General features: G+C 45.5%; 10 protein-coding genes and 1 non-coding gene across 11 annotated transcripts; 4 read left to right on the top strand and 7 right to left on the bottom strand.

The window, feature by feature from the left end:
* Nucleotides 1-1,806: 1,806 nt before the first annotated feature.
* On the top strand, nucleotides 1,807-2,142 carry F4822DRAFT_389436 (uncharacterized protein). The gene is made up of 2 exons (XM_051456958.1): nucleotides 1,807-2,067; nucleotides 2,124-2,142. Exon 1 carries the CDS (start codon nucleotides 1,884-1,886, stop codon nucleotides 2,064-2,066), a length of 183 nt encoding a protein of 60 aa, XP_051317801.1. The 5' UTR covers nucleotides 1,807-1,883; the 3' UTR covers nucleotide 2,067; nucleotides 2,124-2,142.
* Nucleotides 2,143-4,638: 2,496 nt separating this feature from the next.
* On the top strand, nucleotides 4,639-6,613 carry F4822DRAFT_113813 (dioxygenase). Its single transcript, XM_051452498.1, has 4 exons — nucleotides 4,639-4,873; nucleotides 4,932-5,561; nucleotides 5,618-6,099; nucleotides 6,243-6,613. The coding sequence occupies exons 2-4, from the start codon at nucleotides 5,325-5,327 to the stop codon at nucleotides 6,511-6,513; spliced, it is 990 nt and encodes a 329-aa protein (XP_051317800.1). The 5' UTR covers nucleotides 4,639-4,873; nucleotides 4,932-5,324; the 3' UTR covers nucleotides 6,514-6,613.
* Nucleotides 6,565-8,224, bottom strand: F4822DRAFT_113746 (coiled-coil domain-containing protein-domain-containing protein). Its single transcript, XM_051452497.1, has 2 exons — nucleotides 7,816-8,224; nucleotides 6,565-7,636 (listed from the first exon to the last, which is right to left on the bottom strand). Exons 1-2 carry the CDS (start codon nucleotides 8,042-8,044, stop codon nucleotides 7,026-7,028), a joined length of 840 nt encoding a protein of 279 aa, XP_051317799.1. The 5' UTR covers nucleotides 8,045-8,224; the 3' UTR covers nucleotides 6,565-7,025.
* A 20-nt stretch (nucleotides 8,225-8,244) lies between these two features.
* Nucleotides 8,245-8,315, top strand: F4822DRAFT_t42. Its single transcript has one exon. It is a non-coding gene; the product is annotated as a tRNA-Gly (tRNA).
* Nucleotides 8,316-8,452: 137 nt separating this feature from the next.
* Nucleotides 8,453-9,054, bottom strand: F4822DRAFT_425242 (guanylate kinase; the record flags this gene model as incomplete). Its single annotated transcript, XM_051460301.1, has 3 exons — nucleotides 8,453-8,761; nucleotides 8,827-8,981; nucleotides 9,045-9,054. 3 exons carry the CDS (start codon nucleotides 9,052-9,054, stop codon nucleotides 8,453-8,455), a joined length of 474 nt encoding a protein of 157 aa, XP_051317798.1.
* Nucleotides 9,055-9,201: 147 nt separating this feature from the next.
* Nucleotides 9,202-10,956, bottom strand: F4822DRAFT_425241 (uncharacterized protein; the record flags this gene model as incomplete). The annotated part of the gene is made up of 2 exons (XM_051460300.1): nucleotides 9,202-10,617; nucleotides 10,681-10,956. The coding sequence occupies 2 exons, from the start codon at nucleotides 10,954-10,956 to the stop codon at nucleotides 9,202-9,204; spliced, it is 1,692 nt and encodes a 563-aa protein (XP_051317797.1).
* Nucleotides 10,957-11,861: 905 nt separating this feature from the next.
* Nucleotides 11,862-13,040, top strand: F4822DRAFT_425240 (uncharacterized protein; the record flags this gene model as incomplete). Its single annotated transcript, XM_051460299.1, has 2 exons — nucleotides 11,862-12,033; nucleotides 12,553-13,040. The coding sequence occupies 2 exons, from the start codon at nucleotides 11,862-11,864 to the stop codon at nucleotides 13,038-13,040; spliced, it is 660 nt and encodes a 219-aa protein (XP_051317796.1).
* A 2,119-nt stretch (nucleotides 13,041-15,159) lies between these two features.
* On the bottom strand, nucleotides 15,160-16,763 carry F4822DRAFT_113604 (uncharacterized protein). The gene is made up of 2 exons (XM_051452495.1): nucleotides 15,984-16,763; nucleotides 15,160-15,923 (listed from the first exon to the last, which is right to left on the bottom strand). Exons 1-2 carry the CDS (start codon nucleotides 16,672-16,674, stop codon nucleotides 15,292-15,294), a joined length of 1,323 nt encoding a protein of 440 aa, XP_051317795.1. The 5' UTR covers nucleotides 16,675-16,763; the 3' UTR covers nucleotides 15,160-15,291.
* Nucleotides 16,764-17,880: 1,117 nt separating this feature from the next.
* On the bottom strand, nucleotides 17,881-18,623 carry F4822DRAFT_113637 (ankyrin repeat-containing domain protein). The gene has a single exon (XM_051452496.1). The coding sequence runs from the start codon at nucleotides 18,527-18,529 to the stop codon at nucleotides 17,966-17,968; it is 564 nt and encodes a 187-aa protein (XP_051317794.1). The 5' UTR covers nucleotides 18,530-18,623; the 3' UTR covers nucleotides 17,881-17,965.
* A 1,718-nt stretch (nucleotides 18,624-20,341) lies between these two features.
* F4822DRAFT_425238 (carbohydrate esterase family 3 protein) lies at nucleotides 20,342-21,661 on the bottom strand (the record flags this gene model as incomplete). Its single annotated transcript, XM_051460298.1, has 2 exons — nucleotides 20,342-21,465; nucleotides 21,559-21,661. 2 exons carry the CDS (start codon nucleotides 21,659-21,661, stop codon nucleotides 20,342-20,344), a joined length of 1,227 nt encoding a protein of 408 aa, XP_051317793.1.
* A 2,457-nt stretch (nucleotides 21,662-24,118) lies between these two features.
* F4822DRAFT_113315 (uncharacterized protein) lies at nucleotides 24,119-25,889 on the bottom strand. Its single transcript, XM_051452494.1, has one exon. It carries the CDS (start codon nucleotides 25,456-25,458, stop codon nucleotides 24,709-24,711), a length of 750 nt encoding a protein of 249 aa, XP_051317792.1. The 5' UTR covers nucleotides 25,459-25,889; the 3' UTR covers nucleotides 24,119-24,708.
* Between the last annotated feature and the right edge of the window lie 95 nt (nucleotides 25,890-25,984).

The raw sequence follows: 25,984 nt of genomic DNA, 5'->3' as shown, positions 1-25,984 counted from the left end.
TTATAAATGCTAGCCATTTCCCGTCAGATATTCAAAGTGTGATCGATACTCTCCATGGAACAAATGGCACCTCTCAAATCAATCCAAACACAATTTATCATCCCTTCAATCAAGACACATGCTTCAAGATACTCATTCGCCAATTGTTGCTCGAATGCGCGGTTCAATTATCTTTTCACCAAATTTTGATGATTCAAGACTGCCAAGTATATAAAACGTAGGTTCTTTTTTCTTTTCACGAATAAATCAGTATTGGACTAATTTTCTAAGTCATTAGATATGTCTCTTCTCATCTATTAGCATAGTTCAATGTTTCTATGATCCGCCGCCCAAAATAGTGGGCCCTTCAGTCCGCGGTTGAGGAGGACAATATCCATTCCGTTAACTAGAGCGATCGATAAAAGTATGGTTTTCTGTTTCTTGCCGAGTTTCATCAGAATTTCGGTGAATGGGCGACGTTTTATATTCACCGACGTAACGTTGTATGCCAAGTGGGTTGTGGTTTTTACATTTGTTGCTCACCAAAATGCAGAGCGGATCAATTCAGCAAATTCGCCTAGCGAGGGCTATGGTAAATTTATTATAGCCATTGCCTTTCCATGTTTGTCCGGATTGTCCTCCTTCAACGACGTTCGTTCGTTAAATTATTATTATTATTTTTCCTATTCCTCGCTTGGTAGTCGGCAACCCGCGCGACTCCGCCACTAAGTACTTAGGTGCTTAGCTTGGTATTAGCAACACCATGTTGAAATGCGAACAAAGGCCACGCGCTCCAAATTATAATTATACGATCCACAATCAAAGTCACAGATGAGTGAAGAAGTTCTCATTAAAAGCCTGGACTGCCTCGGATTTGGCCGAGTTGGTAACTGAGGGGCAGGTAGACACAGCATACAGGGCATTTTACCCCTAGTGCCTCCGAATGTGTGGCTATGTATACTTGATCATCTATCGGGAAAAGAAAATCCATGTCATCGAAGGGGGAATAGGGAATTTACATTCGGAGTGTTGCGCGTCGGAGAATAGATAATGCAAGGCGAATGAGTCTTATCGAATCAATGCTGTCTCTTACCCAATGCACTAGGTAATTTTCCTCTGCATGTGATTTTTATTTTCTACAAACTTTACTCGTTAAGGTACGTTCGTCGTCCTTGACTCTTCTCTCTAGTGATTAATTTTAATATATCACTTAGGTCACGTTTGTCTGGGGCCGAGCCGTATGCCTAGTTATGCCTATGCTGCCTATGCTGTCCATTACACAGAACCGGCTGGTATCTATCCTGGGTTTGATGATGGCCACACGGTTACTCCATGGTTTAACAAGACATTTCACGCCGACAAAATACATTGGGCAATTCTTGTATCAGCACAGGCAGATATATGGCGGCAATATGGCGAAGTTGTCAGCAGATATGAATCAATACCTAGATAGGGACGAGTGTCATTCACCACGTAGTGGCGCTGTCCTTGATGGTGTTCAAGTTTGGCTTTACCGAATGGTTGAAGTCTCAAATAATTGGTACCTACGACCGCCATTGTTTCAACTCTGGGTTGTCCTACTCTATAATAGAACTGCCACGCTCTACACAAAATGACCACCTCGATTTCTACTTAGGCGCTCAGATTGGCCATCAAGTGAGCCTCCGGCTGTGTTGATGGGCGTGACTTTTGAGGATGCCCTGAATTACGTTAAGAGAATTCGCATAGGGGAAAATAGAGTACTATAAAATCTTTAGAAGATCGTAGTGTAAAGGCGTATGCAACACTCATCGCACTCACACAATATATAAACGACATCTACCTTCCCATCAACTCAGAGTCTTCATAGATCACCTAGATACCATCCGCAAGCATCCTCAAGACATCCGCCGACAATTCAAAAAATGCCGACTTCTCAAGAGATCTCAACCTCGAGCAAACACAGCTCAAAGCCAACATCTCCGCCACCACCTCCCCAGTTTTGGTATTGTTGCTCATGCCGTTATGGGCCAATGACCATCATTTTAACGCCGGCATGTGTTCATTGTAACGATCACTACCGGTGCGGCAATTGCAAACTCGAGTAAGGTAAATTGCATATTATATTTAGAGATTTTAAGGCTGATTATCTAACGAGTCCTCAGGCCTTGATGAGCTTCTACTACTCTTTAAAGTTTGCGGTAACCTACGATGTTCGACGGCACATCTACGTATATAATGTACAAGTCAATCGAATTTCCTCGACTGTTTTTGGATTTTCCCGGGTGGCTATAGACTTGCTTTACCTCTTGGCGGCAATTCATGCCGAAATACACAGTTAGAAATAGAAGACCACCCGGTCATTGTTGGCGCCGGCGGCATCTTCTTTTGGCAGGAGAGTGGAATATAGAAAAGTTCTAAAAATAGGATATTAAAAAAAGGGGAAAATAGGAAAAGTTTGAAAAAAAAAGGAGGCATTCTGTTATTGGGACGGTCATTTTTTCTTGATTATACCTTGCCGCAGTTTTGGTTGTTTTATTAAGTGTAGGAATAGTGTTTGCTGTACTGTTTTGTTTCTAGCTAGTTTCCTTGTAATCGAATTTCCTTGAGTCTTACGTGATCTCAGCTTCCACTAAGTGATTCCGCCTAGCCACCTAACTAATTATTATTCGTTGTCCTTGCACCACCGTATAAAGTTGTTATGTGACTTTTCAAATACAAACACAAAAAGTGGATTGTGTACGATGAGTTTTTACAATTTCTTCTAGAACACTTGATTATTCTGGTTGGATTTGGTAACTCTCACCTGAGAATTGCACTTGCTATAGGCTATTGGCGTTTCAATTAGGTGGACGTCGTACAAACTCCATGTAATATGTGAAGTAATAAGCTTGTGGCTGCGGCTATGTTGCAGGCAGGATCAAAACTTTAAAGGAACTTCTCACTTAGTATGCGTAAGAACGGACTAGATTGGCAATTGTAATAATGTTAGTTTCATCTAAATAGGCTATCAAATCTTGAGGCTGAAGTGAGGCGAATCGCATGTTGTGATTGATCTGAGATTAGGTAACTTAGGTATTGACCAGTCGGATAGGCCAATTAATGGATGAATAAATTGGTTATTGTCACGTGAGGCGCACATCATCTTGAAACATATAAAATTCAAGGGACGCTGACGGATATTCATCGCATGCATTAACATATGGTCTCGTGCGTAATACATGTATTGACAAAAGTGCGCTTGCATAAAATGCAGTAGCAGGCGGGTGATCGTATGGACTATTGGAAGGACACAGGGCTGTGCAGCTTTATAACAATCTAATAGTTGACGTAGGGCATTAGGCTCAAATTGGAGGCTCAACTGGGGTTTGTTGGGCATCCATACAATACTATCATGTCCTTCAATAAGGGCAAATAGCCAAGCCATCGGTCATCCCGCCCTATGTAATCATTCTTGAAAGCATATCAGTATTTGCCTAAGCTGAATCAGTCAGTATCGGCCCTTATACCACTGACAATATGCACATTGTAGATAGTATCCTAAATACTATGTTCGTCCTAATGATATTGTCCTCGGTGGTATAGGGAGCACTGCCTATATACTGGATATGTATACGATGTACCTAGGTATTAGGGGTTAATACATATACCTACCTAAGGTACTCTGTTGGAACTCTCATGTCTTATATGTGCTTGATTGGTCCGAGGGGTGGTCCTGAAATTGGCCGAACCTACACGGATGATCAATCAGCACGTATGAAATGCGCCACGGTCTCTTTGTTGCATGGTAAATCTGTACTTATTAATCATCTGATAGAGGATTTAATTAAAAAAATAAAAATAAAAAACAAGTTTTGATTTTACGCAGTCCCTTTACGTAGAAAAATGACGTCTTGAAGCGCGCAGCCCCTTTGGTAAAGAGTTCCCACGATGGTATTCCAATAAGACCATACTTTTCCTATGTAAGGCAGAAAAAATACGAGTCACTGTATGGGATAGAACCAACAGACATAAAGAAGCAACTCTAGTCTCAACGCGAGGCGCAAACTCCAAGTCGGCTGCTACATTGAAGTTTGATTCCACATGCGAGATGATCGATGAACAAGTAGTACCCGAGGAAGATATGACAACAACTGTATTTGTGTAACGGAACAAAGCGATCGGTGAACTCGAGTATGTGTCACGTTGGTCGCATTCGGTACGACCTATTTACCATTATTAATCTCGAAGGCGTCGCTTCGGCTTGGAATTCGACGCGAGCGATGCTCTGATTTCTCGTTTTTCTGTTCCGTGTCCGATGATACGCAACACATTTGCTCATCGTGCGTAACCGCTCGACCGGTTGAATTGGAGATTGGAGGCCGTCGTGATAGAAAACAAAAGGATACGGGGGAGAGGAAAGAAGAACCAACCACGAGGTCTAAATGACAAACATATTTTTTTGAGCTACTACCCTAGGTAGCTAGGATCTAGCTCGCCCGGTCTTCTCGGTTCGGTTTCCCATTCCTGGGTCGGAGTTGAGCTCGGAGTTAATCGTAAAGCGGGCCGTATAGGGGGGAATCTCTACCTAGGTATAACCTTGTCTCCAAATTGGAAATGTAACGGGGATGATTGGAGAAAGATGGAACAGATGGAACTATTAATTGACCAACGTGACGAAACCTTCTCCGCATTTCTTCTTCTCCGTTCCCCCTTTTGCCCCTCTTTTTCCCATCCCTAGCTTTGTTTCCCCCACATCTAACATTTCTAATTGACGATACACGATACACGACTCTCTCCAAAAAGAAAATAGGGCCTTAGTAAATCATGACTACTGAAACTATATCATGCGTTTATTCTTTGTAATACAGGTCATACAGCGTTTTTGTGGCGTTTGATTGTACTTGCATGTCTGTTGGAGCTCGTCATGATTGGAGTAAGTTTTCAATTCCAGAAGCGGAAGAAAGTACTTGTGTTCAGCTTGATCATGCTAGCCAAGTAGAATCTGGAAAGGCCTCGAGGTATAGCTACCTATGTAGCTAGTGGCATGATGCTACTTGGATGTTGTTTAGATTGTTTAGGTTGTTTAGGGTCAATCTTCTCCCCACCAACAACCGTTTTACCTACCCAGTATCCCGGTCATTAACTGCCGGAAACCGAGACTCCTCAATACTACAAAGCGGTACTTGCTGATGACTGAGAATTACATAAAAAATCGGTGACGAGTTCTTGAGATCTCGAGCACCTTTGTTTAGAGTATAAGGGTATAATGATTTCGAATTCAAATATTCGTCAATTTCTCTTCTCATAGATACCCTCCAGTTCAGACTTTTAACCAACTAAGACACTTCCACTCTGTACCTCAAGTTTTCATCTGATAAATCACCATGGGTTCTGCGCCACCACAGCTACCTTCTATCGAGGGCTTGACCCTCGAGAACATCACAGAGACCACAAAACTGATCAACTCACAATGTCCAAATCCTCGCCTTAGGTATATCATGGAGCGATTGGTGCAACACGTGCACGACTTCGCTCGTGAGACGCGACTGAGCTCAGAAGAGTGGATGATAGGCCTCAATTTCCTCGTGCAGACCGGACAAATCAGCAGCGATGTGCGCCACGTATGTACGCCTTTATCTAGCGTCGAGAAAAGAACCAATCCACTAACACAATTCAGGAATTCATTTTACTCTCCGATACGCTAGGTCTTTCCATGCTGGTAGACGGCATAAACCACCCGAAGCCACCAAATTCTACCGAGGGGTCACTCCTCGGGCCCTTCCACACCCACGACGCGCCCACGCTGGATATTGGCGCCAATATGTCGAATGATCCTCAGGGAGAACCCCTGCTTTGCATATGCACAGTCAAAGACACCAAGGGAAATCCGGTTCCTGGCGTCAAGATCGATATCTGGGAGACGGATAGCTCCGGCCACTATGATGTGCAGCATGCCGATCGCGATGGGCCGAGTGAGCGGTGTGTTATGATTAGCGACGAAAAGGGCCGCTTCTGGTTCAAGGGTATTCGACCCGTTAGCTACCCGATTCCCCACGACGGCCCCGTGGGTAAGTTACTGGAGAAGATGGGAAGGCATTGCTGGAGACCCGCACATCTGCACTTTATTTTCCAAAAGGATGGGTGGGATAACTTAGTTACGTAAGTCGTGTACCCCCCTTTGTCTGCTCATCTTTCAATTTCTGGGGAAGATCTCTATTGTGTTGCTGCTCTTTGACGGGGGTGTGGCATGTCTCTCCACTCTGTGCTACCTACAGCTAAAACTAACGTACCCGACAAATTAGGGCACTCTACGTACGTGGTGATAAGTATGAGAAGTCGGACGCTGTATTTGGTGCTAAAGAGGCGCTTACTATCGACTTCACCACCGCCGACGCGGCGATCGCGAAGGAATATGACTATCCAGAAGGAGGCTTGTTATTGGTACAAGATTTCATTTTGACGACACAAGCTCAGACGGATAAGCTGAGGGATGACCTTGCGGTGAAGGCTATTAAGCAGCTAGGATTAAACTTGAAGCTGGTTGACCATCTTCCCGTCCCCGATGTGGACTAGGTGAAACTGAGGAAAATGAAAATTCGGCGTTAGGTTAGGTCAGTGTGTACGCGTATGTATGTTTTAAGTAGTAACATGACGATCTTGATTTTTGCTTCGAAAGATGGACGTCTTGCTTTTGGGTGATACAAACCCATGCGGATGACGAGTCATCTTTCTGCCGTATTTCTGCATTTCCAGATAAGCGAATATGGTGCGACTAATGCCTTTGTGCTTCCTGCCGATGAGAAGCGCCTATACCCATACTCTCTTCTTTGCCCCGGCCTGGTGACACCCTCATTGTGACATTAGCAGCTACCCCCGCAGAATTAGGTATATACCGGGCCTTAAGATTATGGGCAAATATCACCTTGGGGCTAATACATTGAACCGGGGACGAGCGCCCTACCTCAACTACCCTCGAGTCGCAAGTATACGGCGCGAGAACCCAGAGCCATTGCATGGGTGACTAGCTCTCAGGACGCCCCTTCCAACCCTTTCTCGTAGTACACACAGCTAGAACCGATGGCCGCTCAGAAGTCCTGAACCCCCGTCTCTCCTTCAAGCTCCCTCTGTCCCACGAACTTATCTCCTCCTCCTTGGTCCCCAGCAGAATCACTAGCCCAACCGGGATCCTCATCATCAAACCACGCATCCTCCTGCTCACGCCGCTCCATTACATCTAGATCATCATTCTCATCTATAGTCTGGTAATCAAAATCATCATCGCGCCCAAGCACAAACCGCCTTCTCAAAAAATCATCCCATCTTTCCCGACCCTCCTCCTTCGTCTCAGGGTGTCGGGGCAATCCTTTAATCCCCGATCCCTCACAACTCCTCTTACTTCCCCCATCCCCAAGTCCATCACCGCCGATAGCGTATTCCCGAATAAACGGGTCCGCGTCCTCGGTCGCTGACTTCGGGATCCAAGACTGTGATTGCCCTTCCCCTGTTGCTGAGGGTTCTGATTGCCTGGGAACGTTGATTGAGGAGGCGAAAGATGCGGATGTGAGTTGCGCGAGCTTGGCTTCGCCGCGGAGGAGGTCCACTTCGAGGACCCGGGAGTACCCCTTAACGCGTCCTTCTTTTTCGCGCTCTTCGGGCGATTGAAAACGCCGTATTAATGCGTCGTAGAGGAGTGGATCTAGAGTGTGTTAGCTGTATGGAATCAACGGAATAGAAATAAAAATGGATTAAGATAAAACTATGCATCGAGATAATAAATGGGAGTGAATATATATACGCGCATCCGGATAAGCTGAAATGAGAAATGAAACAAAAACAGCGCCTTTAGGTAAATTGACAGATTGAATGAAGACTCACCTGCAAGCTCATGTTCGAGCGATTCAAAATACTTAGGATTTCGCTCAAGATACTCGCGTCGCCGGTTCTGCACACGGATTTGCGCTGAGTGCGCTGGCGATTTTGGTGGTCGAGGCTGGGGTTTCACATACGTCGCTGTTGGTGACGGTGATGACGACAGCGGTGGCGAAGGCGGGGCTTGCGGAGGCATGGGGGATGCGACATTTGCATCGTCTAGATTGTCCGCCATTGCGGGATTAACTTGTAAAGGGGAGTTAGGTGGTATTGGATTAATTTACTATCGTGGACTTTAGGTGTGTTGAAATCAATTGCTGCGTTATGAACAAGCGCTAGGAAGGATAAATCTTGTTTTTGTGGGCATTTTAACGTGCTATATATGTCTAAATTCCGATAAAAATTTTCGTTCGGGTAAGCCGAAAGGTAAGAAAGGCACTGGTGGTTTAGTGGTAAAATCCATCGTTGCCATCGATGGGCCCCGCGTTCGATTCGCGGTCAGTGCACATTTATCTTCTTCTTCTTTTTATTGCATCTTACTGGATAGTATTACCGTAATTTCTCTTCTACGTCGCGTTGAATTCACTATGGTCCCCGGAGAGTTCTAGTGTCCCCATCTTGAAATATTCTATACCCGTAATATCTACCTAAATACATATTCTTCAAGCTCCCGATATGCCCATTCAAGGTCATCATTGACAACGATGATGTCAAAAATATCTAGAGTATTAGCATATTTTAATTCAACTTTTGCGCGCACCAACCTCTTCAGCACATCTTCTTCCCTTTCCGTTCCACGACTCCTGAGCCTTGCCTCGAGCTTCTCAAAACTTGGAGGCTTAATAAAAACATAGCGCGCATCAATGTCGGGGCTCGCTTTCACTTGCTTGACGCCTTGCACATCTATATCCAACACGATTACTAATCCTTTTGCCGTCTGGTCCGCAATGGTCTGCTTGCTCGTGCCGTAGTAATGACCGCTAAAACAAGCGTGGGAGAGATGTAGAAGTAAGTTACACCATCGACTTCACCGACTCGTGGCTTGCGAGTTGTATGTGATATGGTTGTTGTGAAGGTGTCAGGGTGTGCATGGAACAATTTCTGAATTGGCGTCCCTTTGCCGACGCCTGAGGGCCCTGAAATCACGATCGGTCGGCGGTCTTGAGGTGGCGCTTCAGTGGGGGGATGTTAGTGTCTCAAGCCCTGGGCTGTCGGGAGTAGGCGTACGTACGTACTAGGGGCCATCGTGCTTCTACTGATACGTCTTATAACTGAGAAATTTATATTAATACTTGAGATTTCTTAAATTATTATGATGTTGTTGTTGTTTTTTTTGAAGTTTTTCATTCATTTATATTTTATATGTAATATCAATTAGTCATCGAAGTGGCTTTAGTTATTATCTTCTTTCACCGCTTCAATGCCGTCTTTTTTAACTGTTTGGCCGTCCTCGGCGTCTCCATAGTCCGAATCGGCCTCCGCGTCTTCTAGATACGGAAGGGTCTGATGTATTTGCTTCGAAGGACTAGCTTCGTTGTCAACCGAATTGACAACTGGCCTAGTAACCATCGAGGTGTGCTTCTTACTGACAGATGCCTTGGGAGACCCAGCCCTTTTACGGGACGAAGCCGTCGCGGTTCCTTTTTTCGGCTCAAGATAACGCGGGGGGCCCTTCTTCGCTTCTTTTATTAATTTTTTCATTTGATTTTTCCTTTCTCCTACCCCCCAATCGTGAATTGCGCGAATGTACTCCCTACATTCAATAAACGGTTCTTTCTCTTTTAAAGAGAACATTTTGAGGTTTCCAAAATAATATTTGGCCTCACCATTGTCGAGCGTCCTCCACGCTACAGAAAGTTGCGCCCTAGTAGGTAAAAGAGTGAGACCGAAGACAACGAACTCTTCTTCTTGTGGGAATGCGAAGTGTAACGCCGCTAAGGTAGTAGAACAGCCGACGACGCACTGCTTTTCTGCCTCACTTTCGCTTCCACCGTCGGGTTTCGCTTCTACTATCAAATAGGGACAACAGATACGAAGTGCCCCCGACATTTGACAATACAACTGATATATCTCTGTTGAGGCTCCTCGCCAGATTTTTGGTATGAACGGCTCGCCGTCGAGGAACTCTGTCGTGGAGTATCCAAAATATAGGTCCGGTCTAGGGCAAGTAAGTTGTTCACCTTCCGGAAAATGTTCAAGGAACACGCGTTTGAACGATTTGTTAGACGCTGACTCCATAGCATTATCGCATGTATCACACTTAGCTTCGTCTAAGGCCAGCGCGGCGTATACGAATGCTCCAACGCCGTCCTCTGATGATGCATCTACAAGATCACTCTTTTTATCGAAGATTTCAAATTTCTTTGCCGATTCCTCGTATTCATCTTTAGGATACCACGTTGGATGATTTTGTCGGCGACGAGCCTTGTTCTCGGCGTTACTGGGGTTAAGCTTCTTGAGAAGCTCTTTAATAAAATCCGGGGCGAGTTTTTGGTAATTAGCATGCCTAAGCTCTTTAATGCAATTAGCATCGAGGATGTTGAGATAAAGCTTGTCTTTAGGGCCAACTTTGGCCATTTCTGAACCGGAGTTGCTTTCGGTATGACTGTCGCTTTCGGTGTAGTTGATTTGGCGTTGCTTATTTTCCAAGTGATGCAGGTCTTCGCTTCGATGTAATTGACGTATTAATTGCAGGTAATCAAGTACAAAATTCGGGTTATCGGGAGGAAATCTGACTTGGTCAAATATGAAGCGTTGAAGTTGTGTTAGTTCGAGTTGAAGAAATTGCTTTATTGGCGACGCTGTCTGCTTTATTAAACATTAGCTTCTTAATAATTTAAGAAGATACATTAACATGTTTAGTTAACTTACATGTTGCTGCGCGTTTGATATTTCTTCAGGACGAAGTTGACGGAGACGGATGTTCTTTTTTGGTTTCTTCGAAGAGCTCCTATTAGAGTCTGAACTTCTACGACGTCGTTTCTTAGCTGACCTCGTCACTGGGTTTAGGAGGTCGTTCTCATCCGCTGCTGGTATATTTTCGACTCCCTTATCGACGTTATAAGCAACAGTAGAAGAGCAAGAAGCCATGCGTGAAGGTGAAGGGGGAGAGGGCAACCCCTCATGATGTTGTCGACGGCAGTCCATAGTGTGTTACGGATGACATAGATACTTGAAAGAGTGTATAGGGATATTTCGATATGATTAATCATATATAGGATTTTTTTATATGGGATTTCCGATTAAAAGTCAATAAAAGCCTGTACTTATGTAAGTTTAACAAAAAAACAAAGAGGTAGATTCTGGAGAAGGTTGAACACGAAACATACGGTGGTAGGCGACGTATTTAATACTAAATAAGGTGCATAGTCCTAGTAAAGATCACATATTGACTTATAATTGGTTCAATTAATAAATCTGGCCACCTTTGCTTTACCTTAATAGCCTCACCGATGTATCTCATAACAGTGCTTTTGATAATAAAATAGATAGAAAGGGAGGGTTCGAAAAATGTAAAGACTTATATAATACCTGGCTGCTATTCTCAAAGGGATAGGTCTTTATATCTATTAAACCGGTTTCGATTTTCGATCGCGTTTTTTGTTCAGTCCTTTGTTTACAAAAATCTTATCTCGGTAAACTCAGATTAATCCTCTTTATGCGGTGGGCTACGCCCATTCTATGCTAATTTATCTTACCCCTTACTGATACCGCACAAATGATGCCCAAAAGATGATAGAAGCACCAAAAATCATACGAAATTGGTAATTCCGAACATATTTCTGGTGCGTTGATAATATCCCGAGACGGCTTGTTTACATGTAGTTGCGACTACATGGTCCATGTACACCGCGGCAACAGAGAATACTCAGCATTGCGCAAATGTTGGTTATTAGCGAATACACTTTTCCCGTAGATATGTCGAATCCATCAACGCACTTAAGTCATGATGTGATTCGAGTGCGACAGGAAAGCAGCAAGGAAGACTACGCTTCGCTGGAACTGAATATGGCGTCAGTGGCTTACTATGCAACGTCGTCGAATATTCGAAAATGGGATCTTCATATACCTACCCTATCACCGGTATCAAGACTGCCGAAATCAAGCGCAACTTCGACATTCCTATTCGAAAAAATGCCGACTATTGGCGCTTAGAGCAGACGGGGAAAAAGCCTAGAGATGAGAACAAATCTAAGACGGGGACGGTCCCAAAGACTTTGACATGTAGGTACCTAGGTGGATATTCGAATGCGGGCTAAAACAGCCAACAGCCCCGAGGTTACACGAGGAAAAGGGCGTTAGGTGGTTGGTGTGTACGGCGACGCCCTCGTCTCATAAAGGGCTAGGTAAGGTACATATATGTACATCAAGTAGGCGCGGAGTCGGGAGTATTAATCGCTCCATGCACCACAAAGGATATATACCTGGCGGTCACGAGTGCATATTTCATCACCCGTAGACACGTAGACAGCAGGGTAAATCAAATTGAAACCCCCTATTTCCCTCCAATTACCTGCCTACCTACCGCCTACCTAGGGGTCCTATGGCGTTATGGCCTCGAAGAAAATAGGCCAAATTAACCTTTCATTTCAAGACGCAATCCACGTCACTAGGCACATTTTCATAATGTTGCTTTCCTCTGGGCTACACAACATGAAGACAATACGACAGCGGGGGTTGCATCTGGTAACTGAAACTTCCATATAGATATCAATGATAACACAGACTGACACTCACATATAGTTTGGGAATCTTCAAAAGACCAAAAGGAGTGGGAGGACTCTCTAGAGGGCCAAGAAGCCACTACCACGATCAACGAACTCGCGACGGGTCCCGTTTACGAAGATACTGTCGATTTCTCCGAAAACCCTCAACCTGCACTGGGTGCTAAGGTTGTAGAGCTTGTCTCCTGGGTTTATTCCGTCGACAATATTACGGATGAGAAGAAAGCAGAGATTGATTCTGGCTTTAAGAAGTTCCAGAAGGCAATTACAACTGAAGCTCCCGAGTCCGATGGCGGGATTGTGGCTGGTTGGGGTTCAGCTGAATTTGATTTCGAAGGGGTACCCAGCAAGCGTTACACACTCCTGATCGGATGGAAAAGTGTCCAAGCGCATTACAAGTGCAAGACCACTCCCCCGTTCACTGATAACATCCACTGGTTGATGGACAATGGCCACAGCAAGGTAGAGATGGTCCATTTTCCTTATAGCCAATCTATTAAAGATTAGAATTTTCATAGACGCTTTGAGCGGGGCAATGGGAGTTGGTTCGACCCTTGGGGTTTTTTTCCTTCAGACCTACCCCTCCCAAGTGCTGGGAGTTCTAAATCACTCGCTTGATAGGGCTTGATGTTTTTTCCCTGATATGAGCCAATGGCCTAGATTTTGGTAATAGCTAATACACTTGATATAAACCTTGGAATATTCTGATCGGTTGAAGAATGTCCGTATTGTGAAGTGATTACAGTAGGTTAACAAGGATCTCGGGACTATCGGAGATTGCCGGTTTCCGATAAACGTTTTCGGACATACCTAAATAGGCAATGAAGCTCAATTTAACTAGCCAATTTTAGTTAGACAGTAACCTTAAGGAACGTGGCCTCGGGGCATGTACCCCAATCCAAACCACCAACGCTGAGTTAAAATAATTCTAAAATGAACAACAATCTTTCAATAAACCCCTTAAATGACTGGATAGCTAGTCTCTCGCACATCTATATTAAGAATGCGACATCTGGAACTGAAGTTGAGCCGCAGCCAAAGCGATCTGCACAATAGACAAGATAATCGAGAGAACCCCCACAACTAACAAAGTCCAATAAGCCATCCACTCCCTCCGCCCGGTTAGTCCGATCGCGCCAACGATCCCGTATGGTAGTTGTTTTGTGAGACTACGAACGATTGTAATTTCCACAATTTCTCCCCAAACGATGCGAAATTACCGGTGTAGGTCTGCTTTTCGGTAAGTCCGAAGTTCGTCATCATTTCGCTTGGCGGTTTCTTAGAACCGCAGAGTTGATCTAGGAGAGGATCGAGGAAATCGTCTTGCTTTGCGCGACATCGCTCTCGTCTATTGAAAATACAACGGGAGGCTTTGACCTGTCCGAAAATAATGCGAAATGATAATAATACTTCTCGGTAAAAATCGGCGTTTCTTTCGGTCACAGCTTGCAGAGGATATTGGCGGTCATCCGTGATCCTAGGCAGGCAACAATTAGTGGCTGATTAGAATGTTGTGTCACAGGTTGTGTCACAACTCACGCATCAAACAAGCTAGACTCTTTCGTTTTTGAAAAGTACAAGGCGCATATCGACGGGTAACGGAATAAGTATAAAGTCCTCGAATCTTCGTCAAAGTCTAGGTGGGTTCTGAGATCATCAACCCATTGGATTTTAATCCGTCGACCCTCAACGTTGGTCGTTAACGATGAAGCATTAAGCAATAAGACATTGAACTGCTTTCCATTGGTCGGAGACTTGTCTGAGTTAGAGGGAACTGATATTTCCATAGACTTCATCATCGAAAGGATCGGGCGACTCGCTATTCCAATGTCTTTGTTAGGGATAGTCCTCCCTTCATTATCGCGTACTTCGATGTAAAAGTGCTGACGATCTGGGAGCACTGTTGCTGTATAGAGACCCGAGAAACATCCTACAAGCGCGAAGGTGGTTTGTCGCAATAGGCCTTGGAAATTACCGATGTGCGCACCGGGGCCATTAATATCGTATTTAGGTACTAAGCGGGCTATGATATTGTCGAGGCTGATTGATCGCTCTTCGAAAGTTCGTATGATATTTGCTACGGCACATAGGAAATCAGTGAGTTCCTCTGCTTGAATATCTTGGCCAAATTGCTGTAACAGACGCGCGGAGTCGTAAAGTATGTCACAGGGTATTGCGTTTAACCTTGCTCTAAGAATCCCAACCGCAACAGGCGAAGCACTCAAGGCCGCCTATTGCGGAGGGAGAAAAATTAAAGACTGATTCCGCAAGTTTGTCGATACGTATGTTAGCCCCCGACTTTGTCAAGGAGCTGAGCGGTATGTTTGACATAGTAGAGCATAGTGCATTCGGTCATCGAATTTGTATCGTTAGAATATATTATTCGAATAGGAAAAAGAAGCGATCCTCGGTCTGTTTTGTGCTGGCTGTCGGGATTCGGAAAGTCCTACTAGGTATTTCAAAAGGGCAACTTCGCACTAGTATGGTCCAATGACAGTTCTAGATAGCCGCCCAACCTGCTTCTTAATCTGGCCTACATATGTAAAGTACTTTTATACCTTTCCCGAGAAGCCTATCTTCGTCGATATTCTTGCTCCGTGTTGCTCCGCCCGTATGCGGTTTGGGTCTCATTGCAGGTAGAATTTTGTCCTTTCTAAAACGCCTGCTTATTTACCCATCTAGGCATGGTAGGCGAGATCTCCGATCTGGATCTCACAGCCGTAGGCCACCCTTGTCCTTGTTCTCACAGTATTGCCCATCATTCAAAGAACGCACGCCGACCTTTTTCTAGGTCCTCGCTCATCCTTCTTCCACGATTTCTATCTAAACTCGGCCTTGCCCAAGGCGCCGTTGCATTTGCATTAGCGTTTGCGTTTCCACTGCTGAAGCTGACCTTTCTCTGCCTTGAAACGGGCGATAATCGCGCCGTCGCATAGTACCCATCACCGCTGCGGTCGCGGCTGTGATGGGGCCGCAGCCGAGGTGATAGATCATCTATTTGTTGTGGGTGGTGGTGGTATTGGTCATAATGATGATGGTTGTCTCTGCTAGCTATTGGGCGCTCGCGTTGAGAACCCATTGAGTATTTTGAAGTCATGAGATGCGTTTGTTCCTCTAATATGTCCTTTTCGTACTTATCATTAGTATTAGATGCAGTTTGTCTGCCTTTTCTTCTCTTCGCCTTAGAATGAAGCCACTGCTTCCATCCACCGAAGAAACCCCTCGTCGCGTCTGAAATGTCCGTAATGGCGAAGGCCATAGTAATAAGCGGGATACTGATACCGAGCCCGATACCGAACATGTATTTACTCACGTATGGTATTGTAAGTGGCTCACTCCCAATATCGGTGTTCCACTCTTTGAGGTTGATCGCAAAAAAAGCGGCAATAACTGGATGAGATGTGTTAGCGATTTGGTGCCTTATTCATACCCAAGAAAGTTTATACATACAGCTCATGGGTAAGAAAATAATAGTCACAATAGTGAATACCATAATAGTCTGTCCCTGCTTAGCGGCAATGACAGCCTGGTCTCCAGCAAACCGCGCTTCGAGCGCATTTGAGTGTTTCTGCTTGAGGTCAAGTAGATCCGCCAAATTCATATACAACGACTGTGCCTGTCGGTCCATACGTTCCACATCTTTTTTACGGATCTCAAGACTGCGCAGCTGCTCGTGAGAACGCTTGCGGATTTCCGCCACAGCGGTGTCAACAGCACGGCGATTATTGGGTCCCTCAGCGCCGCGCAATTCCTCGGTGATGTCAAACTCGAAGTCGGCAAGTGTCGCTAGTTGCGCATCTAGGATAACTGTGATAATACTCAACTCATCGCGAATGTCTTTGATCTCGGCAAGAAGAGACGTTTCGACGCCGATGTCGAGAAGAGAGTCGGGGAATTGATCCATAACGTTCTCTTCCTGATCGGCGGATCCGAATGAAGGTAAGCCGCTGTTACGTCTGCGTCGATGACTGTGGAGCCACTCAGCAGATTTCGCAGAAGCGCGATTGAAACGGCTGAACAATTGGCTTTCCCGATCCGTAACAAGACCGATTGAACTCTCGAACATATCGAAAAATTGGAAGTCTTGGTCGTCAAGCCGGTGCCGATCAAATGTGCCGGAACATCGACTAGTTATGAGCATCGCGAGGTCATCTAGTGGATGTTAGTATCCGACACAGGTGAAAATGTCATTCTCAATCCGTATACAACATGAAACTGAACTAAAGGTACAGTCGAAGGAAGGTTTTGTTACATACTACGAGTAGGGTTAGTAGCTCATTCTATCAAAGTAGAGTTGTCAGAATAACATACCACACTGATCCAATTGGCGGTCGGGTTTTCGCATTCGTCTCTTCAATGATACCATCGAGGACATTCAACGGGTCCTGTTTCGGCTGGTCCCATCGTTGTGGAAAGCATGTAATGATGAGATCTAAGACGAGTAAGCCTCTTCCCCCGTTAACAATCCAAGGAGCCATATTCACCTTTCCCAATAATCCAAAGCCAAAGTTGATCAACCATGAACACCTTAGGCTCCACATCCTGCCTCTTGCAAAATCGGTACACAACTTGATCCGTATCTCTAGCAGACGTGTCGATACCATGGTAGAAGAATTGGTCAAGAGTCCTTCGTGGATGGAGCGGCGGCGTACTATTCAAATACGCATTGACGATTAAAGAATCTCTCGAGGCGTTGTTCACGAGTTGTCGCTCTTCGCGCACCTTCTGTATCGCACTGCTCATTTTTCGTCGTCGCTCGTCGGTCTCATAGTGTAGGAATGGCATCTTGGCAAGTTAGCATTTGTGTCCAATTCATACAGCAAGAAGTTCTTACGAATAACATCATTTTCCCACTCGAAGCCGCGAATTTCGGTATTTCCCAGGCCAAGGGAGCCTGGCTTTTAAAACTTGACCCGCTTGCAGCACTATCTTGCCTCTGAGGCGGATTGCCAGGAGGGCCCTTAGCTCGCTTGTGTTTTTTAGGGTGTCGCTCAGCGAGCTGCTCCGACTTGCTCTTCTTCTTGGTAGGCGTTTCGTCGTCTACATGATCACTCTGCTTCCTTGGGGTTGAATCCCCGCCAGTTTGGCTTGGAGGTACGCTCACATCTGACGATTCTTCAGATAGTGGTGCTAAAGATGATTTTTCTTCCTTTCTATCATAAAGGCCAACCCGAGGCGAGGTAATGCGATGGCAGAATGTTCTCATAAAATGAGCATGTGCAAGCGGTCCGCGATGTTCCTGATCGAAGCATTTTTCGAGAGCCTTAAAGGATTCGATATCCCGGTGTCCCGCCTCGATGAAGGATTTGGCGAGGAGGGTCTAATGAAAGGTGAGCCAATGAAGGGGTTACATAACAAAAGGGATTCAAATACCTCAACCCAGGCAATCTATGATATCATGTTAGTTCTTGTTTCATAATCGGAAAGCTTGGTCATCTCATTACATTATTGGCTGGAAGATGAATCCACCTGAAGTCTGGCTTATACTTGATGTGCTTGGTCAAAGTAGGTATCTTCGGCTTATCGTACTCATGATCCCACCCATATAAGAGTTCATACACGGAATATTTAGAAACAAGCTGTTTCTTTTCAAATTCACCAAAGTCAACAACGGTGGCCTCGAAGGATTGGCAAGCTTGTCGCGCTATCGGCGATAGGCGATCGGCAGCTCGTGCAGGTGAAAGCAATTGAACAATTTCGGGGTGATTCTTCTCGGCGGCACAAAGCATAGCAGTTCGATTGAAGCTATCCTTGATAGCTAAATTGACGTCCGGCCTAGTCAAAATGAGCCGCACTATTTCTTCAAAACCGTTAAATGCGGCCCAATGTAAGGGCGTCATTCCGTTCGAAAGTTCCGCATTTACGTTGGCATTGGCTTGTAACAACAACACAACAATAGGCGCATAGCCACTCTGAGCAGCATTATGAAGAGGAGTCCACCCACCATCACTGGCAGTACAAGGATCAGCACCATGGTTAAGAAGAAGTTTTACCATCTCTTCATGTTGTTCCTTGTGATTGCTCTCAGCCGCAAGATGTAAAGCAGTTCGCCCGCGATTATTCGTCGCACCAACATTGGCATGACTCTCTAGGAGCACGCAAGCAAGTTCAACGTTACCATTGGTAGCAGCCCACAGAAGCGGTGTTCGGCCAATCTGATCTTTTACTTCAAGGTGAGCTCCATTATTCAGGAGTAACCTCAAGGTATCAATTGTCCACTTGCTTTTCCCCGGCTTCTCTGACGCAAGGCATAGCAAAGGAGACCGACCTTCCTTATCTTGCGTCTCAATACTCGCGTGCCCTTCCAATAACGTCTCAACCACTTTGTTATACCCCTTCAAACACGCACTAAACAACGCGGTTTGTCCATTTCGGTTGCGCCCGTTTGGATCAGCACCGCGCTTCAGCAATTCGGTCACAACGTCGGCATGTCCTCCCTCAGCAGCTTTCACAAGAGCGGGTATTTCGTTCTCTCGTCTCGAATTCACCTCGGCGCCGTAATCAAGGAGGAGTCGTACGAGAGAGAGCTTACCGCGCGCGGCAGCTTTCTGTAGGGCTTGTCGGAGCGCATCGTTATCGGTACTCGAGGTCCAAGGCGGATCCTCAGCCAAAATATCCCGGACTCTGACTTCGTTCGCCTGGGCTGAAGCTGCGATAAGCCTTAATTGTCGTGGATCGGGTTGACTGCTCGCGACGCTAGCTTGGCTAGCCATTCCAAGATGGTCGGCGTGTAGAAAAGGAGAGGATAGGATAGAGTAAGACGGAACGGGACGGAGTTCGGTGAAACTATCGCAAATAGAACGCCATGATTTGATATTATATGATTAATAATTAGCCAAGATCTACAACAGTAATATTTCAATCGTGTATCCCGATCTAGTTTCACAAATTAACATAATATGTTCGTGTACGCTCTCAAAATGATACGACAATGACGTTCCAGAAGGCGAATCGGATATTCGAATTGATTGATGTACGGTAAAGGGGCGGAGAGGAATGGTCGCACGACTTTTTTTGTGGAGGTTAATCAATCAATCCCGTTTCTGTGCATCTGGAGATGGGGATGTCGCGATCGATGTCGCGGTATCATCCCGCCGCGTTTGCAGGTAAGGTTGGCCCTGCCATTCTGTGCTCCTAGCCAAGCTTCTTGTCAGGTGCCAGACAAGGGTAGTGTGGGTTGGAGTGCAGATTGGGGTTAGGAAATTCTGGAGGCAAGTAAGGACCTGGCAGCTGGTAAAAGGGGAAGAAAAAATTTCAAAGCTTAAAATCTTAGCAATGTCACCAACAGCATGGTAAATCTCGGCAATCGCAATAGGCGGCGCCAGCACTTCCACGCTCGCTAAAATACCTTATTTGATCTGTAGTACCCCAAGTCAAACTCAATTTGTGTAGCACGGAAACTAATCTAGGTACAAGACTTTCTTAGTTGCGGCTATGATTGGGGAATCCCACGTTTTGCTCAAGCTTTGCGTTACAAATCGATTTTACTTTGAATACAAAACTAAAGTACATATGTAGTACTAGATTCAATTAGAAGGGCCTGTTAGACGTCTTAGGCAATGAGCTACAACCCCGTACCGTGAAACTGTACAGATTGGCTCGTACTAATGCATCTTGTTATACGGTACCGAATCGGGAAGGAACGACTCAAAAATGAACCCTCTCTCGGGTAATGGCTATTAGGTACATACGTAGTCTACATAGTATTCTGTGTATAGTAACAGTAATGAGGCCGTAACTTCATACGGGCAACACTATTAGAAAAAGTTGCCCAGTTGTCTAAGACAAAGAACCCGCTTGTCCGTTTATTAGAAGAGCATCTTGGGATGCCGTCTTAACCTGGTATCTTTCGGGCCCTTTTCTTGCTTCTCTTCCTTCGGCTTAGCTAGTTCGGCCAACATTCTCTCTATTTCCTTTTGTTCCGCGGCTGCCGTCGCGTTGTCCATCCGTCGCTTCTCGTTTAGCCATTTCATGTATTCTTCATCCTTTCGCTCCTCGTCGCCGTCGTCAAGAATACCTCTGACGGGCTCTGGGGGTTGTAGGAAGCCTCTGGCATCCGCCTCGACGATTGCTTGGTACATCTTTGTGGCCATCATTTCATAGCCAGCGGTACCGGGGTGCATACCATCAGAAGCGAGGTTACCATCTTGAATTCCGTCCGGGCCTTGCAACTCAGCAAGGACCACAGGCAATTCTTGCGACTTGTATATTTGTGCTAATCTTCGGATCTGAGGGTTCACCCTCCAAACATCCTCTCTACCATTAAATCGTGTATCCCAAGTAGGTAGGATCGTGCAAATGATTACAGTAGACCTCGGTGAGGCATCGAGGAGATACCGGACCAAAGCATCGTATCGCTTGTAGAAGTTGTCGATATCGACATGCTGGAAACAATCGTTGGAACCAGCGTTGACGAGGAATACGTTAGGCTTCGACTTAGGAACGGCCTTCTTCGCATTTCCGTGAATAGTCGCGGTGACGACACCAGGATAGGCTTCGATGTCGTTATCCGTCATATTTCCCAGACGTTGCGTGCCGACATAGTTCACCTTATTTCCGATGGTCGTCAGCTTCTCACGGAGAGGGCGTCGGAAACCATTGTTGTCAATACCCTCCTCCGGGCTGTCGCCACGGGTGGTAGAGGCGCCAAGCGCCATGATTCGGAGTGGTATTCCATTAGCCAGTGGCAGCTCGAAACCTGGTCGAGCATACGGTTTAGTTCTGACGGTAGAGCTGGTGGCGCCGTTAGACAGCTCGCTAGGGAAAGGATTGAATGATGACGAGTTGGCGGGAGCATCGGTCGAAGGATAAGAAATTTGGACGGTCCCATTTCCTGTTACATAACTAACGCCAGCTTTGAAGTTGTCGCCTATACTATCTAGCTTGTGACCCCATTCGTTGTCGACGTTGACAGTACCAGAGAATAGTAAGGCTATAAAATGAATTAGTTAGTTGCACAGGCTTGTGAAACATGTACCTATAAAGTAGACAAAGGCAATAGAATAAATTAAAAAGGCAAACAAACCTATAAGGAATAGCGGCAAGCCCAACAATATGAGCGAGCGCCGTCGTGCCAAGACCATCGAAACGTATGGGTTAGCAACAAGTTGGCGAGGGAATTTGTCCATATTCAAACCCGTCGTCACACTTGATTGCGTGTTGTTGCGCGCGCGGGCGCGAAAGATTAATCGTCAAAGAGAGGAAAAAAGAAAAAAAAATCAATCCAATCCGCCGCTACCCCACAATGCGATTAGCACCGTTGTAATGGACGCGTAAGCTCCCGTCTCAAATCGATCAAAAAAGGAGAGCCAGGAGCGAAGCGAAGAAGAAATAATAAAAAGAGGATTTCTTAAATAAAACGGCCAAATGAGGGAAACGAATGAATTATAACGAACGAGGGGGGTGATAGTTATCGCGAAGTCACACACAAGCACAAGCAATAGCACTACCAAAGCCCATCGTTTCGTATAGTTGACATTAGTGGAGGAAGAAAAACAAGGGCAGATGCTTTAGAAGACAAGCGACCAGCAGGAGTAGGAGGGGGAAGAAACATTAAACATTTCAAAGGGAAGAAAGGCCCCTATTTTTATCTAGGTAAAGTAAAAGATGCAACATGATGCCGTTTTTTCCGTCGTTTTGCCAAGAATGATGCCAAGAGCATTCGTGTCCCAGAGCCAAGATCGACATATTTCACTTGCCAAGACGGCGGACTGTTGGATGGTGATAGGCTTGATACATAAGGTTGTCGTTTTGGCCGTTTTGGTCTTTTTGGGGCTCCCGGTCGTTTAGTCGTTTAGTCGTTATTAATTTTTTTATCTTTTTTTTTCGCCTTATGTATCAGACAGGTAGGTGGATAGATAATCATCTTCATTAATTGTAGGGAGCCCCGGTCGCGTCATGTCAGGGGTTAGTTGACACTTAGACTGAACTTAAACTGATAGATAGATAGGATTGAAGTAGACAAATAAACATGTACCATTATACCATGTGCGCTTGCCCTGATGCTCCAAACTTTCAATCTCCTGCCAACCTTATTTTATATTACCCGATCCGTATACCGGTACACTGGGAAATCTCGACATTGATGTTTCAGACGGCTTTACCTACCTAGGAAGCCCGCCGCTGTTGCCCGTGCTGTTCTCCGCACTGAAGTAGCAGTCGCAATGGGAGTCAAGTCGCATACACACACCTATTGGAAGTCACTAATGTTTAAGTACCTAGTCTCCCTTTATCGAATGGCATTATACCTTCTAGATTTCATTCTTCATTGGTTAAAAAATCCCCCAACCTTGGAAAGGTTATCGATGACACTTACATATGCGCCACTAACTAATTTGACCGAGAGCCGCCACCACCACTACTGCACTGGTACCCAGGTACAACCCACCGGCTTGGTATCCACTTTTACCCCCAGGTCGCCCTGTCAGCTGAACCATCGTCGACGCCGGCAAGGTATATTATCTGCGATGCCTAATCCGTAAAGAACCTTGGACCCCCCCTATCTTCTTTTGTCTTCATTCCCTAATCCCTATCTATCTCCTCATCTCCCCAACATTCAATTGGATACCCATGACCGGCCGAATCTCATACCTCGGACTCGGGTCTGCAGGATAGTCTATGGGGCTCATCCATATGGATATCGAATCCATCCCGCTCGCATTCAACACGAGTTGCCTGCCCATTTTGATGACCGCCAAGATGATGACTGCTGGAGTGCGAAAAATATGGCTGCATCCATCAGTACAACATTTATGTATTCTTGTCTTACACCGCTCTCATTCGATCCGAAGTCCGCTGTGCCTGTGCCTGTGCCTAATCATGCATGAACCTCTTCCTCAGTCCAACACTGAGGCGCGATATTTCGTTGCTTATCATCATACAAGGCCGATCATGGTATCAGAAGTAAATGAAATTACGACTCTTACATTTCATACAATTCATAATATAAATGTATCTATGCGGCAACTATAAAGTCTGGTTAATTTCGTATTCTAGTAGCCTTTGTCTTTTTTCACTCTTCTGTGGGGGATCCTCCTCTTGGCGCTTCCTTATTATTTGTGTATATGGACGATTAGGTAAAGGTACGATGTGACAGTCATCATATTTAGACGTAAATTCAGCGAATCACTATAAGGTGATGTGTCTAGGGATTAATACGAAAGGATCAGACGATAATAACGGTAGGTGCATGATATGATAACTCGGATTATTGATACACTATGCTCTAGTGGTTTATATTCTGCGACCAAGATGAAATGCACCTTTTTAAGCTAATGCGAGGAAATAAAGGTACTATTTGTACTAAGTACGGGGTAAAATAAAGGGGCTGGATTCCTTGACAACGCTCAGGGAGGATATCAAAGAACACAAGTCGGAGAACTCGATAAGAGGAGAAAGTAAGAGCTATGAAATTAGGGGGATCAGTTCATATCTTGGTAACATAATAACGAAAGGTGAAGAACTTCAAGGGCCCATAATTGCCGTTGTCATCGGTATACTACTGCGATTTTTCACAAGTACAGGTGATATAAATACATTGGTAGATGTAAAGCTTGGCATGTAGCTAAGGACAGCCCCTCCTTCTCCCCGAGTTCGATCAGGCGATTTCTGACCCTTCTACCCGATAAAAAAGGACTAGACATGTTGTTTTGACAGCTTCATACGCCATATCGAGCATGGGGAGTCTAGTTGATCAGTCAAAACTCATATACAAGTATCTTAGCATGTGGGAGGTTGGTAGTGAGCAGCATCTAATAATTTCCAAACTCCTCGCGATGCGTCTATATGGTGTCCTTAATCTACGCTACCAAAAGCCATGTTAATCTCGGTTTGAAATTGCGTCTTAACATCATTTTCATTCCTGTTACCACCCGTGCTATTAAGAAAAAGCATATTAGGTACGTAACTTTCGCGTGCTAAATGATACGGTATATGAGCTGTACATCTGATGTATTGACTACTGTGCTAACTGTTGAATCTATGGAGGAAATCCCGATACCCCATGGGCATATTCCCACCACTGAAGTCACCATGCACAGTACCTTGTACAGCACCTGAAGACAGTCCCTTGGCTTTACTTAACATTGCGCAGCTAAATATCAACGAACGATCGCGCATCTTCTGACACAGTACTTTTCCGAAAGAATTTCCTGTCTACTGAGGTATGACAACCATATCAGTAGTCAATGCCACGCTTGAGTATCTTATGTCTCCAACCTTCCTTCGCATTCACAAGCCACTCCTCGATCTTTTTCAAACCAATCTCGTCGTTAGCCGCGCATGATTCTTCCTTGTATCCACCATGCCAACCGCTTAGTCCATGGTATCTTCTCTCTTCTCCGAATGGTTGACAAGAAGTCATGTCGGTGATTACTGGTCTGTACTCTTCATCGATCAAGATGTGGACAGGATCTAAACTGTTATGAGCAAGGCCCATTGAGTGCAAATGGTGCACACCAGATCGAATCCCTTCCATGAAGGAGTTCACCTCAATATCATCTAGGTGGTCCTCTTCCGCTGGTTTCCGTTCCGCCAGACGGTAAAGGTCGGTCGGGCAGCGCTTGAATAGCAACCTTACTACCCGGCCATCTTTCTCCAAGCATCCCTTGAACTCGACTAGGTTTGGGTGTGGATTCTTCTGGATGAGCTGATTGACCCGAATTTGCGCAACAAATTCATCGGCAATCCCACACGGGTTTGAATACTCGCCAGAGCGGTAGTATCCCGGTTCCTTGGGCCAGAAGTCACCTGCGACGTAGTCCTTAATTGAAATAACTGGCCAGTCTGGGGCGACCTTTGGATAGATGTGTTCGTCGGGAATACGTAGGCAGAGGCAGTCACGGGCCTCTTGTAGGGTGGCCTGTCCCCGGCGACCGGGGCAATCTACTTCGCCCTTCCAAGTCGCGTAGCTGTCCTTGTCAACCATCACAAATTGGCTTCGTTCCAAAATAGGACTTCCATCTTCATTCTCCCTAGTCTTTTCGTCCTACATGGAGGCAAAGCTAGCAAACGACTCCGCGAATGGTGGCTTTTCTACTGCAGTTGTCATGGTTGCTGGGTTGAATGATGTGATTGATCGTATCAATTCTCAGAGAAAAAAAACTATGTGGAAGGATCTGTCTTGTCGAGAACCAGAAAAATTTGCGGGAGGCGGGAGACGAGACTTAAAACCCAGAGTGTCGATGTTTGGGATGTTGCTGCCTAGGAGAGTTGTCACACAGGAGATAGGAAATCATGTCATCTCCACCTCCCATTATCTAGGCGTTCCGTCGATAGCCTGCGCAAAGCCTGTCATCTATCCGACACTCTATCACAGTATCCGTATTTCTAGGCTCGACTTTTAACGGGGAATGACAACGGGTGGGGGGCACGACCTTTTCCCCAGCATGAATTATTCCAAACCGTATCATAACAATCCACCGGGCTTGGGTTGAATAGAAACACCAGTCTCA

Source organism: Hypoxylon trugodes, assembly GCF_022578975.1.
Source record: "Hypoxylon trugodes strain CBS 135444 unplaced genomic scaffold F4822scaffold_2, whole genome shotgun sequence".
NCBI classification, from domain to species: Eukaryota; Fungi; Ascomycota; class Sordariomycetes; order Xylariales; family Hypoxylaceae; genus Hypoxylon; species Hypoxylon trugodes.
Note: the sequence above shows the minus strand (reverse complement) of the source record. Positions and strands in the feature narration are given on the sequence as shown.